The sequence below is a fragment of the Paramormyrops kingsleyae genome, chromosome 19, assembly GCF_048594095.1.
Source record: "Paramormyrops kingsleyae isolate MSU_618 chromosome 19, PKINGS_0.4, whole genome shotgun sequence".
NCBI lineage: Eukaryota > Metazoa > Chordata > Actinopteri > Osteoglossiformes > Mormyridae > Paramormyrops > Paramormyrops kingsleyae.
The window spans coordinates 8,505,327-8,519,328 of NC_132815.1; the positions used below are offsets into that span (position 1 = coordinate 8,505,327).

Here is a 14,002-nt window from a genome sequence, read left to right on the forward strand (position 1 = left end):
ATGACAATATCACCTGTCTATTTCCACCCCTGATGTGCGATTTTGTTCATGACACAAGATAAATTATTGCACCTGAGAAAAGCCTCGGTTGAGAGTGCAGGAAATGATCACAAACAGCAATATTGTATGGTATAATGGATAATATGGAATGCAGTATAGGTACTGAGATAAGTGAGATAGCGACATTGTCCTGGGCTGTCCACTGAAATCCATCGAGCAGGTTGGGGAAGAGAGGATGCTGTCTAAGCTGACATCCATTATGGACAACACCCCCCACCCCCTGCATGAGACTGTACGAGCTCTGAGCAGCTCGTTCAGCAATAGACTTCTACACCCACAGTGTAGGAAGGAGCGCTACCGCAGGTCATTCTTACCAGCAGCTGTCAGACTTTATAACACAGTTTTAGCGTGAGTATTTTCTACTCATATACTGTCTAACGGACATATCATATGTCTTTAACTGCTGTTACCGATTTGCAGCTTGAGTGTACATTGTATATTCACCAGGATCATTCACACCCCACCCCACCCCCACACTTCTGTACATATCTCTGTACATTTTTATTTATTTATTTCTAAAACTTTGGTTGTATTACTTTTGTATAAGAGCTCTGTAACACCTACATTTCTCATTCGTGGGAAAATAAAGGTTTATTCTATTGTCATACAGTCCTTATTGGTGGAGGCTGATGCTGTGTAGTACCTGATGCTTGTGGTGTGGATAAGTCACAGTACAATTCAGTCTGGTGCTGCTGTGAGTGAGAGTGGGCCCGGTGAGTTTAGCCATGTGACTGCTTGGGGGTAGAAACTTTTCTGCAGCCTTGCCATGCAAGCATATAGGGCTCTAATGTGCTAATTGGAGGGCAGAAGTGTGAAGAAGTTGTGTTAGGTTGGTTGGATCACTGCAGATCTTCCTGGCTTTGCGGCTACAGCAGGTTCTGAAGAGTTCCCCCAGGGCAGGAAACTGAGAGCCAGTGATCTTCTGGGCTGTTTTGATGATGTGCTGGAGGGCCTCCTTGTTCTCGGAGGTGCTGCCTGGTTACCATGCTGTGATGGAGTATGTGATGATGGACTCTGTGGCACACTTGTAAAAGTTGACCATCAGCGGTTGTGGAAGTTGTACTTTCTTTAGGCTTTTCAATAAATGACGCCTCTGAGGTCCTTTTGCAAACTTCATTATGATGTTGGAATCATGGTTGTGTTTGCAGTCATGAGTGAAGAGTAAGTATAGCAGAGGGCTCCGCACACAGCCCTGTGGTGCTCCAGTGTTTAGTGTTATGACAGTGTGGGAGTGTTTGCCCATGCGGACAGTCTGTGGTCTGCTTGTGAAGAGGTCCAGAATCCAATTACACAGGTGTGTGTTGAGGCCCAGGTTGATCAGTTTGGTAGCCAGCTTGTTTGGGGTGATGGTATTGAAGGCAGAGCTGTAGTCGATAAACAGCATCCGTACGCAGCTGTCTTTCTGTGTGTGACGGGTCAGTGAGACAGCATCCTCAGTTGACCCATTTGCCCTGTAGGCAAACGTGTCGATCTAGGGAATGCAGGATGTGTTTCTTTAGGTGGGTTAGAACCAGTCTTTCAAAGCATTTCGTTATTATGGAGGTCAGGGCAACTGGGCGGTAGTCATTCAGGGACCTGACCGCTGCCTGTTTTGTAACCGGGGTGATGGTACCAATTTTGAGGCAGGTGGGAATGATGGCTTTTTCTAAGGAGATGTTGAACAGGCTGGTGAACACTGCCACCAGCTGTCCCGCACAGGGTTTCAGGACCCGCCCAGGAACCCCGTCCGGGCCACCGGCTTTGTTGGGGTTGATGTGACGTAGGGTCCTTCTCACGATGCAGTGTTAGAGCAGATGCTGGATCATGGAGGCTAGGGTGGTGGCATGGCGCAGGCGGGAAAAAAGCGTGACGATCCACTTACAGCTCCAAAACAAAGGGGATTATTAAAGTAACTAAAACAAACAGACACTGGGAAAGTCACAAAATAACAGGACCACCAGGGGTCAGAACTAAACAGGGGTAAATACTACAAAGGGAACCAGGCAACACCAGGAACAGAACTTCAGAAACAAGCCAAGTTTGACATGATATACTGCAGCACTTTGTCAAGGACTGGGTCACCCTCCTGAGGTTACCGTAGTTCTTCAGTGGACACTCACATTACAGATGATACTATTGCCACCTCTGCACAGGCTGTGGCAATAGGGCCATCTGTGATTGGGCATCCAGGGGACCTGCTCTTGGGACTCTAACCAGATTGACTGTGTGACTGTAGCAATCACCTCCGGCTGGGTTTCCTGTGAGCACAAGCACATGTGCTGCTCCATGTCCAGTGGCATACATGACAAGCCTTCAGCATCCTGCCTGGACAGTAACGGAGAGGGAAGTCGAACTCGGCGAGCTCAGCCCCCCATCGGCGGGTTGTGGCGTTACAGGTCCCACCACTGCCACCAAATTTGTTATGCACTGGGGTTAAAAAAATAACAGAATATCCAGGCGCGTATAGATTTAAAACAAATAAAAGGTTTTAATGTTGTATTACTCCAACCATCACACACACCGGCAGCTCTCTCCTGCGCATTCATTAATCCAAAAACCGCACATCTGTCCTCCGACAGGACCCAGATGCCTCATGGCAACATGTCAGTTAGCATCGGCTAAACAAGAAACTGAAATAATAAAAAAATACAATGGATAACAATATAAATCTCACCTGCTCCATAAAATAAAATGCAGCCAGTTAGTACATGAAAAGAAGTAATATAAAGTAAAATAACATGAAACCAATTAATACAGTGGGGGGTTGGGGGGGTGTCCCATTATATGCCTTAAACTTCCAATGAGCTTTATACACAAAGTATAACATATAAAAGACAAATTAATTTGTTACTTTTAAAATAAGTTACAGTCATGAATTTGTTTCTGTTTATTTTTTCAGTCACATAGAATACAGTTAAAATGTTAGAGATTCTCCTGATAGTTACTGTTGATCTGTAAAATTTGTAATTTGTTGGGTTTTTCTGTAGTGTTTTTGTATTTGGTGGGTGTTTCTTAGTCGGAAATATTCTGCATAGTTCAACTCCACAGCAGAATAATCACACAGTTTGATTACAAATTCTATGGATAATTGATTAATCTGATTAATATCCTGCATGTGTGCACAGTATTTATGTTAATACAACTTTCCCCTGCAGAGGGTCTGCTTCATCACTAGAATTTCCTCAGCTTCTCTTGCACCTCAGCGACCGCCTGCTCATTTTCCTGACATTGCAGCAGCCCTTTAGTTTCATGGAAGGCGCAGTGGACGACTTGCACTATGTTTCTCCTGGATGGTTGCACTGTGATGTCGGTCATGTGACTGGGGTTGTGACAGTGGTGCATGAACACCAGGATGACAGGTTTGTCTTCTGTGGAAGAGAGAAACCAAACAGGTTACTGTGGGCACTGATAGATACTGTTGCTTCCCCTCATCCATCCATCCATCCATCCATCCATCCATCCATTTCCTGTACTCACTTGTCCTATGCAGGGTCGTGGGGGTCCACAGCCTATCAAGGAAACTACGGGTGCAAGGCAGGGAATAACCCAGAATGGGGCACCAACCAATCACAGGGCACGTATACACACACCATTCACACACACATGCACACCTATGGACAATTTGGCAGCTCCAATTCACCTTAACATGTATTTGGACTGTGGGGGGAAACCAGAGAACCTGGAGGAAACCCCATGATGACACGGGGAGAACATGCAAACTCCACATGCAACATGCAAACTCCACATTTAGAGCTGGAGCGCATCGAACCAAGAGGCGAAGGGCAACAGCGTGAACCACTGCATCACTGTACCGCCCCATTGTTTCATTGCCTTACACAGTATGTAAACTTTGTGGAAATCTTATTATTTAAAAATAAATAATTTTTATTGATTAATTGTATCTACCAGATTATCTGTCAGTCAAAACAAAATAACCCGTGATTAACCAAAAATCGTGAATGTGTATGTTTTGCTATACTTGTGAGGACCAACTATATGAGCAAACCAAGATGGTTTGCTAATCCTACAAAACAGGACAACTTCTCATGGGCAGTTTCTGTTAAATAAATCACATCTTCCTCTGTGAGGAGATTAACTACATAACACCTGTTTGCTGTGTCTTTGTTGGATTTCATGGCAAAGGTGACATACAGCAGTGACTGAATCCTGTCTCACCTGTAACTCTGGCCATTACTGCCTCCATGTCTGTCTCAATCTGAGAAACAACAGGACAGAAGACCAGGATGACGCTGCTGCTCTCTGCACTGCAGAGCTGTATCCACAGCTTAAGCTTTTGTATGAAGGTTTCATGGGCCTGGAAAGTTTCTCCAGCAACCAGCATGTGGACTTTAACTATGGAAGAGAGATGGAATTTAAATATGAGTTATAATTGTTGTGAACAGGAAGCCTAAATGAAAACTGTATGAGATTTCTTCTGTGTGCCATCTATGTGGTAGAATGTTAACCATCTCAGACTATCACGATTTTAACATTATGGCTCAATCTATAGTTTAGATGGAAAAGATAGGAACATTATGCTGTTGTTGAGTTTTGACAGAAAGTGAATAATTTCAGAGAGTATATCTTAAACCTTAGAAGCACTGAACAGCTTACCTAAAGAGGAGTTATTCAGCCTATTAGGGTTTGGGTTCAAGCGTGAGATAGAAGACTTTACAGATTCTGTAAAATATTTGACATCTTGAGTCAGTCATAGTGTACAGGGTTTGACTGATGGTTAATCATTATGGACAGTAGATTTCAAAGTTGAGAAGTACTGAAAAGCTGACCTGAAGAGATATTCCAGTTTGACTTTGAGAAGAATCGTCCAGTCTTAGACAAAAATGAAGTTCCTGTAAAATATTCACCATCTTGAATAAGTTGCAGTTAAGGTAACAATTAGTTTACACAATCACACTGGAAGCAATGGAGAATAATGTGGTCAGACTAGCATGTTTTGCGAGTAAATGTATTCACCTTATTTTCCATGGCAGGAAGGGAGGGGCCATCTTTGTTTACATTGTGTTGTAACTTCCAGTGTGACAACTGTCATGTAGCCGGATTCCTTTCTTAGCCAGACAACTTTGAGGATAAGTAGTGGTAACTATGACTTTTCGATAACAGAACATTGGTTCTCTTCTTAGCAGGACACATCACCATGGTAACTCATGCTACATGCCAAAACCTGCTCAGAGCAGATTATGTTTCAAGATCGTGGATCTCAAACAGTGCTTGGACCAGGGCTCTTAAGTTTCATCAAAAGTTTGGAGTGAGATTACGTCTGTTAGGGGTGGAGCGTGTGTCTCATGGTCAATGAATGAGACTTGAGAGCCCTGCCTACCGCATTCATCGGATCTTGCTCTTCCAGTTCCACCTTGTCTGCACTCCATGTGTGCGTGCATCCATGTAATAATGTGCTTGCAGCGAGATCACATGTAACTTGTTTTGGAATTTACCCGGAAACAACAAATGCTATTTTCTGATTGGCTGATTGGTAGCTATTAACTCTGTATAACTCTGGACAGCTATGAACTATGCAGAAATCTCCATTCCATATGCCTGCACCTCATCCTAAAATTCTATATACAGTAACAGGTCACCTTAGTGGGGAACCAATCAAAGAGAAGTTGGTACATTAGCTATTGTGACAAATAGGCTTCCCCAAACTCTCGAAATTCTGTGACCGTAGTAAAGTTTTACTGTGTATTATACTGGGTATAAGTCATCTCATATCCCGATAACAATATATATCATGACTGCACCTCATATTTGTGGATGTTTTCTACAGATCAGCTGCAATAGGAATTTGACAAAATTTTGCAAATAAAAAGGAGCGATGTCACAAATGTAACATGATCCACAAATAGACAAGAAATGATCCACAAATGTGCAAAACCCATTTCATGTGTACAAATCATTATTGTTGTGGATATGATTTTACACAACACAAATTTAAAAATACATACAGTATTTGAGTATAGTGATATATTTGTGATCCATGCTTATGTGATCAGCTGTTTGTTACACACAGCACATACTTAAGTGCATACTGTATGTTAAAGAAGTAATCTTGGAAACTTCTTGCCAAATGGAAACTTCTTACCATGAGTTTCATGACCAAGGTCATGAAAATTCAAACACAAAGGTGAGAGAAACAAACTCTTTAAAGGTTGCATGGTGAAATAAGGTGAATACAGAGGATTATGACACCGTTACCTGGAATATCTATCTCTGTACACATTGTGCTCATAGCCACCTGTGCACTGGCTGGAGAGGCCAGTGTCTGCATTCATGTACAGTTCACTCAGGCCCCAAGTCACCCTTTACCTCCATAAGGGCCAGTGGAATGTCCCTTTGCTGGTACAATCGTCCTTTGACCAGATTCCCTCTCCTCTGTCATTGGCTTGGTACCCGTCCTTGGTACCTCATTGGTCATGATTGGCCTGTTGGCATTCTGAGCTGCCATTGGCTGCTGCTCAATCTTCGACTGGGTGAGAGGGACCTCAGCTTGAACATCAACGTTCCTGCAGAGTCTGCAAAAATGTGCATTGAAATACATTATGTACCAGTATTTTATTACATACACATCTCCTGACATTCTTTTTGATCTTTAAAATTTACAGCTAGCTAGATCAACATATAGGGGCATGCAGTGGTGCTGACTAAGACTGTGGGTCCAATGACAGCACATCATACTGAACCCCCAAACCAGGCCAATCTAATTATGCTCCAAAATGTTTATGACCCCTGTCACCAAGGACCCCTTGTAATCATTAAAGCCCCCCCCCCACCTTTATGGCACCCTTGGGGGCATGTTATACACAGTATGCAAATAAACATATACAGTAAATACACACTGTATATAAGTGTATATATTATGTATATAAATGCCAAAATAATTACGTTACCTCCATTCAGTTTTTCTGTTCAAAGTTTCAGTCACATACACTACAGTGTCCTTGTTAGATTTCCTCCAGAAAAAATACTGCTGACATGTAAAATTTGTAATTTGCTACTTTTTAAATAGTGTTTTTATATCTCACATATCTTTCATTTCTGCTTTTTATATCTTTCATATATGGTGGGAGTTTCTGCATACTTGACAGCAGAATAATCACAGGGTTTGCTTGATTAAACTGATTAAAATCCTTAGTATGTGCACAGTATTTGTGTAAATACTCTCTTAGCCTGCAGAGGGTCTGTATCTTCACTTGTACCTCAGCAGTGTTGATCGCACTGCTTTGACCACCTGCTCATTTTCCTTGCATTCCAGCAGCCCTTTAGTTTCATGGAAGGCGCAGTGGACAACTTGCACTATGTTGCCCCTGCATAGTTGCACTGTGATGTCGGTCATGTGACTGGGGCTGTGACAGTGGTGCATGAACACCAGGATGACAGGTTTGTCTTCTGTGGAAGAGAGAAACCAAACAGGTTACTGTGGGCACTGATAGATGCTGTTGCTTCCCCTCATGGGTTTTACATCTTAAATAAGGTGAGAACAAAGAAAAGCTGTTTGCTTCCTAGGATTGGCTGTTGGCTCAGTATTAACCTGTAGTGCACAAATTGTCATAGAAGGATGGATAGAAAACCTATAAAAGCCAAGGTCCTTTGAAGTAAGGAAAATTATTACATAGATTCAGAGTCCAGGCTGACCTGCATGTTTGTTATAGACTAGGCAAGAAACAAATAATGATATAAATACTGTACTGTATGTGCATTGCTGTAGAAATAAATAGCAGAAACAAATTTTACTGAGTGAATCACAACCACAGTAAAAAGAAAGTCGAAGAGAATGGATGGATGGATGGATGGATGGATCCATTCATCCATCTATCCAATTTCTTTACCCACTTGTCCTGTGCAGGGTCGTGGTGGTTGGCAGCCTATCCTGGAAACTACAGGTGCAAGGCTGGGAATAACCCAGAATGGGGGGTCAACCAATCACAGGGCACGTATACACACACCATTCACACACACATATGCACACCTATGGACAATTTGGCAGCTCCAATTCACCTTAAGATGTATTTGGACTGTGGTGGGAAACCGGAGAACCTGGAGGAAACCCCATGATGACACGGGGAGAACATGCAAACTCCACATGCAACCTCCACATTTAGAGCTGGAGCGCATCAAACCAAGAGGCGAAGGGCCACAGTGTGAACCACTGCGTCACTGTACCGCCCCATTGTTTCATTCTGTTACACAGTATGTAAACTTTGTGGAAATCTTATTATTTAAAAAGTAATCATTTTTATTGATTAATTTTATCTACCAGTCTGTCAGTCAAAACAAAATAACCCATGATTAACCAAAAATCGTGAATGTGTATGTTTGCTATACTTGTGAGGACCAAGAATAGGAGCAAGATGGTTTGCTCATTCTACAAAACAGGGCAACTTCTCATGGGCAGCTTCTGTTAAATAAATCACAACTTCCTCTGTGAATAGATGATCTACATAATACCTACTTGCTGTACCTTCTTTGGATTTCATGGCAAAGGTGACATACAGCAGAGACTGAATCCTGTCTCACCTGTAACTCTTGCCATTGCTGCCTCCATGTCTGTCCTAATCTGAGAAACAACAGTACAGAAGACCAGGATGATGCTGCTGCTCTCTGCACTGCAGAGCTCTATCTGCAGCTTCAGCTTTTGTATGAAGGTTTCATGGGTCTGGAAAGTTTCTCCAGCAAGCAGCATGTGGACTTTCACTGTGAAAGAGAGATGGAATTTAAAAATGAACAGGAAACATTCATGAAAACTTTCTATGTATAGATTCCTTCTACAGTATGTGTCATTGATCCAGCTGTGTGGTAAAATGTTCTCCATCTCCGACTAGATGGAGAAGAGGAATTTAATCACAGTTTTAATGTGGATTTTAATGTGATATATAAATTTGAAATTTAGATGGAAAAGGCAGAACACTAACTTTGCTGAGACTGAAACTGAATCATTTCGGATGGGTGATATTGAATGTTTTTGTTTGAAGCAGGAGACTTCAGGCAAAGGAGACAATGAAATCATCTGACAGGTAAGCATGGAAGGGATGAATGAGAATCTGTTTAAACTACAAAACTGTGAGAGGACATGTATAAGGGGGATTCCACTAGATCCAATAGGGAAGTGACCCCTGGTGACCACACTACAGCTGAAACTGGATTTTATTAAAACTTTTCTTCCTGCATAAAACTGGTCACATTAATTTTATGGCAGTGGATCAGTTGGCAACAGGAAGTGGTCTGACTATTTCCAGCAATTATGCTGAACTGCAACAAACATCCCTGCCGTTTTAACCTCTGCCTGAGCTTTATAAGTTACAAAAACAAAATGCTGCATTTCCGCCATACTGCAGCTTTGCCTTCCACTGCTAATATGTATTTTTGGGTTAGGAGTTGATCCATTACTTGGAATATATACCTTTGTACACACTGTGCTCATTGTCACCCTGGGTGGACATCTGCTGCTGCACCGTCCCTGGTTGGGTGCGAGGCATTTTAGGGTGTGGCACTTCATCATGCGAATCAACATACCTGCAGAGTGTATGTAATAAAATACATTTGTGCAATGAAATTATAATATATAATAGCCTAACAGGTACTGTTGACCTTTAAAATGAACAATTTGATAGATCAGACAATAGGAGTGTCTGTGTTAACTGTGTGTGTGTGTGTGTGTGTGTGTGTGTGTGTGTGTGTGGTATATACTGTACAGTATAAATAAACAGATACATAAATTCATAAATAAGTGTATGTATAATGTATACCATATATAAAAGTAAAACTAATTTGTTACTTTCAAAACAAGTTACTCATGAATTTTTTCTGTTTAATTTTTCAGTCACATACAATACAGTACAGATGTTAGAGATTCTCCTGATAGTTACTGTTGATCTGTAAAATTTGTAATTTGTTGGGTTTTTCTGTAGTGTTTTTATATTTGGTGGGTGTTTCTTAGTCGGAAAAGTTCAACTGCATAGTTCCAATAATCACACAGTTTGATTACAAATTCTGAGGATAATTGATTAAGCTGATTAATATCCTGAGTGTCTGCACAGAATTTGTGTTAATACACGTTTCCCCTGCAGAGGGTCTGTATCTTCACTTGTACCTCAGTAGTGTTGATCGCACTGCTTTGACCACCTGCTCATTTTCCTGACATTCCAGCAGCCCTCTAGATTCATGGAAGGCGCAGTGGACGACTTGCATGTTGCTCCTGCATGGTTGCACTGTGATGTTGGTCATGTGACTGGGGTGGTGACAGTGGTGCATGAACACCAGGATGACAGGTTTGTTTACTGTAGAAGAGAGAAAACAAACAGGTTACTGTGGGCTCTGATAGATGCTGTTGCTTCCCCTCCTGGTTTTTTACATCTTAAATGAGGTGAGAACAAAGAAAAGCTGTTTGCTGCATAGGATTGGCTAGTTGGTTCAGGATTAACCTGAAGTGCACAAGTGGTCAGTGATGTCAGGCATGGGGTTGGTAGACAGGGGACAAGGGGGAGACGTAAGATTTGGGTTTTTTTCTTTAATTGGTTGTATTTTTTTCCCCTTTGTTTTTGCAATTTGTGTGCTGTGGGGTGCTGTGTTTTGGGGGTTTTGCTGCATTTCTGAAATCTGTGATTAATGACATGTGTGACTAATTAATGGATTTATTTGCCAATTTAATTTGGGAGGGGCATGGAATAGGGAGAAATTTTTTGCGGTTGTCTCTTCCGGATGGGGGGATCTCAGTGAGAATAGATGGAGTGATCAGAATTGATGGAAGACGAGCTGTAGCTGGGCTGGATGTGGTTTAATCACACAATGATATTGCAGTTAAGTGTTTTAAAGGAATGTTTGTATTTTGTTTTGTGTGCTTGAGGGTATAACTAGTGGAAGGTCTGGGTATTTATATCCTTGTTATGTTTCTTCTTGCTGGCTTCCATTGAGTGCCTGATGGGCAGCGTGTACCAAGGAGTCGCCGGGTCAGTTCGCCTGAATAGGAAGGAGATCAGAGGCAGCACAGTGGCAATCAAAGAACTGTGGACTATCGATCAGATTGCGGGATACATTCATTTATGTATTTAACATGGGCCCATGTAAAGGCATGTATTTTAAACATTTTCCACCAAAACACACCCCTAATAATTCATAAAACATCAATATTATTCACATTAGATGGAAAACAAAGAACGTATTTGCTTCCGCAGTGATGCAAGTACTGCCCTTCTGGGGAAAAACTATTTTATAATTTATTTATTATTAACCTATAAATAAAGGGATAGAAAAACATTCAAAACTGGCTGGAAATCTACTAGAAATAACAACAAAACACAGTATTTGTTAGGAACACAATTACTTGATATTTTCGTAATATTTATTCAGAAAAGTTTGTATATGTATGTTTGATGTCGAGCTCCGTCCAAAAAGTTAAAATAAAACACACCCATCGTGTAACAGGAGCACCACCCACATGTAAACACAATGATGAGCTACAGCGCTGGTTTGTTGTCTGAGGTTAAATTGCCGACTAAAAGTTTCATTCTCAAATTTCACTTTACCAATAGTACCATATACACTCACCTAAAGGATTATTAGGAACACCATACTAATACGGTGTTTAACCCCCTTTCGCCTTCAGAACTGCCTTAATTCTACGTGGCATTGATTCAACAAGGTGCTGAAAGCATTCTTTAGAAATGTTGGCCCATATTGATAGGATAGCATCTTGCAGTTGATGGAGATTTGTGGGATGCACATCCAGGGCACGAAGCTCCCGTTCCACCACATCCCAAAGATGCTCTATTGGGTTGAGATCTGGTGACTGTGGGGGCCATTGTAGTACAGTGAACTCATTGTCATGTTCAAGAAACCAATTTGAAATGATTCGAGCTTTGTGACATGGTGCATTATCCTGCTGGAAGTAGCCATCAGAGGATGGGTACATGGTGGTCATAAAGGGATGGACATGGTCAGAAACAATGCTCAGGTAGGCCTTGGCATTTAAACGATGCCCAATTGGCACTAAGGGGCCTAAAGTGTGCCAAGCAAACATCCCCCACACCATTACACCACCACCACCAGCCTGCACAGTGGTAACAAGGCATGATGGATCCATGTTCTCATTCTGTTTACGCCAAATTCTGACTCTACCATTTGAATGTCTCAACAGAAATTGAGACTCATCAGACCAGGCAACATTTTTCCAGTCTTCAACTGTCCAATTTTGGTGAGCTCGTGCAAATTGTAGCCTCTTTTTCCTATTTGTAGTGGAGATGAGTGGTACCCGGTGGGGTTTTCTGCTGTTGTAGCCCATCCGCCTCAAGGTTGTGCGTGTTGTGGCTTCACAAATGCTTTGCTGCATACCTCAGTTGTAACGAGTGGTTATTTCAGTCAAAGTTACTCTTCTATCAGCTTGAATCAGTCGGTCCATTCTCCTCTGACCTCTAGCATCAACAAGGCATTTTCGCCCACAGGACTGCCGCATACTGGATGTTTTTCCCTTTGCACACCATTCTTTGTAAACCCTAGAAATGGTTGTGCGTGAAAATCCCAGTAACTGAGCAGATTGTGAAATACTCAGACCGGCCCGTCTGGCACCAACAACCATGCCACGCTCAAAATTGCTTAAATCACCTTTCTTTCCCATTCTGACATTCAGTTTGGAGTTCAGGAGATTGTCTTGACCAGGACCACACCCCTAAATGCATTGAAGCAACTGCCATGTGATTGGTTGATTAGATAATTGCATTAATGAGAAATTGAACAGGTGTTCCTAATAATCCTTTAGGTGAGTGACTAAGCAGTGGTGCTGACTAAGACTGTGGGTCCAATGACAGCATATCATACTGAACCCTCAAGCCAGGTTAATCTAATTATGTTCCAAAATGTTTATGACCCCTGTCACCAAGGACCCCTTGGAATCATTAAAACCCCCCCACCTTTATAACACCCTTGGGGGCATGTTATACACAGTATACAAATAAACATATAGATACATACTGTATATAAGGGTATAATGTATATAAATGGCAAAATAATTACGTTACCTCCATACATTGTACCCTTCAGTTTTTCTGTTCAATGTTTCAGTCACATACACAACAGTGTCCTTGTTAGATTTTCTCCAGAAAAATACTGCTGATGTAAAATTTGTAATTTGCTACTTTTTATTAGTGTTTTTATATCTCACATATCTATAAATATCTGCTTTTTATATCTTTCATATATGGTGGGAGTATCTGCATACACAGTTCAACTCGACAGTGGAATAATCACATGGTTTGCTTGATTAAACTATTAATATCCTGAGTGTGTGCACAGTATTTGTGTTAATGGCCGCTTCCCCTGCAGAGGGTCTGTTTCTTCACTTGTACCTCAGCAGTGCTGACTGCACGGTGTTGACCACCTGCTCATTTTCCTGACATTCCAGCAGCCCTATAGTTTCATGGAAGGCGCAGTGGACGACTTGCACTATGTTGCTCCTGGACGGTTGCACTATGATGTTGGTTATGTGACTGGGGTTATTACAGTAGTGCATGAACACCAGGATGACAGGTTTGTCTTCTGTGGAAGGGAGAAACCGAACAGGTTACTGTGGGTTCTGATTGATGCTGTTGCTTCCCCTCATCCATCCATCCATCCATCTATCCATTTTCTGTACTCACTTGTCCTATGCAGGGTCGTGGGGGTCCACAGCCTATCCTGGAAACTACGGGTGCAAGGCTGGGAATAACCCAGAATGGGGCACCAACCAATCACAGGGCACGTATACACACACCATTCACACACACATGCACACCTATGGACAATTTGGCAGCTCCAATTCACCTTAACATGTATTTGGACTGTGGGGGGAAACCGGAGAACCTGGAGGAAACCCCATGATGACACGGGGAGAACATGCAAACTCCACATGCAACATGCAAACTCCACATTTAGAGCTGGAGCGCATCGAACCAAGAGGCGAAGGGCAACAGTGTGAACC

General features: G+C 42.1%; 1 protein-coding gene across 1 annotated transcript in view; it reads right to left on the reverse strand.

Annotated features, from left to right (window-relative positions):
- The window catches only part of LOC111834255 (uncharacterized), a 72,207-nt gene that overhangs the window by 47,775 nt on the left and 10,430 nt on the right, over nucleotides 1-14,002 (reverse strand). Inside the window, exons 8-13 of the mRNA XM_072702475.1 lie at nucleotides 10,145-10,331; nucleotides 9,455-9,567; nucleotides 8,572-8,748; nucleotides 7,254-7,443; nucleotides 6,364-6,569; nucleotides 4,827-4,889 (exon numbers count right to left, since the gene is read on the reverse strand). Of these exons, the coding sequence (XP_072558576.1) occupies nucleotides 4,827-4,889; nucleotides 6,364-6,569; nucleotides 7,254-7,443; nucleotides 8,572-8,748; nucleotides 9,455-9,567; nucleotides 10,145-10,331 (936 nt within the window). The remainder of the gene's footprint in view (nucleotides 1-4,826; nucleotides 4,890-6,363; nucleotides 6,570-7,253; nucleotides 7,444-8,571; nucleotides 8,749-9,454; nucleotides 9,568-10,144; nucleotides 10,332-14,002) is intronic.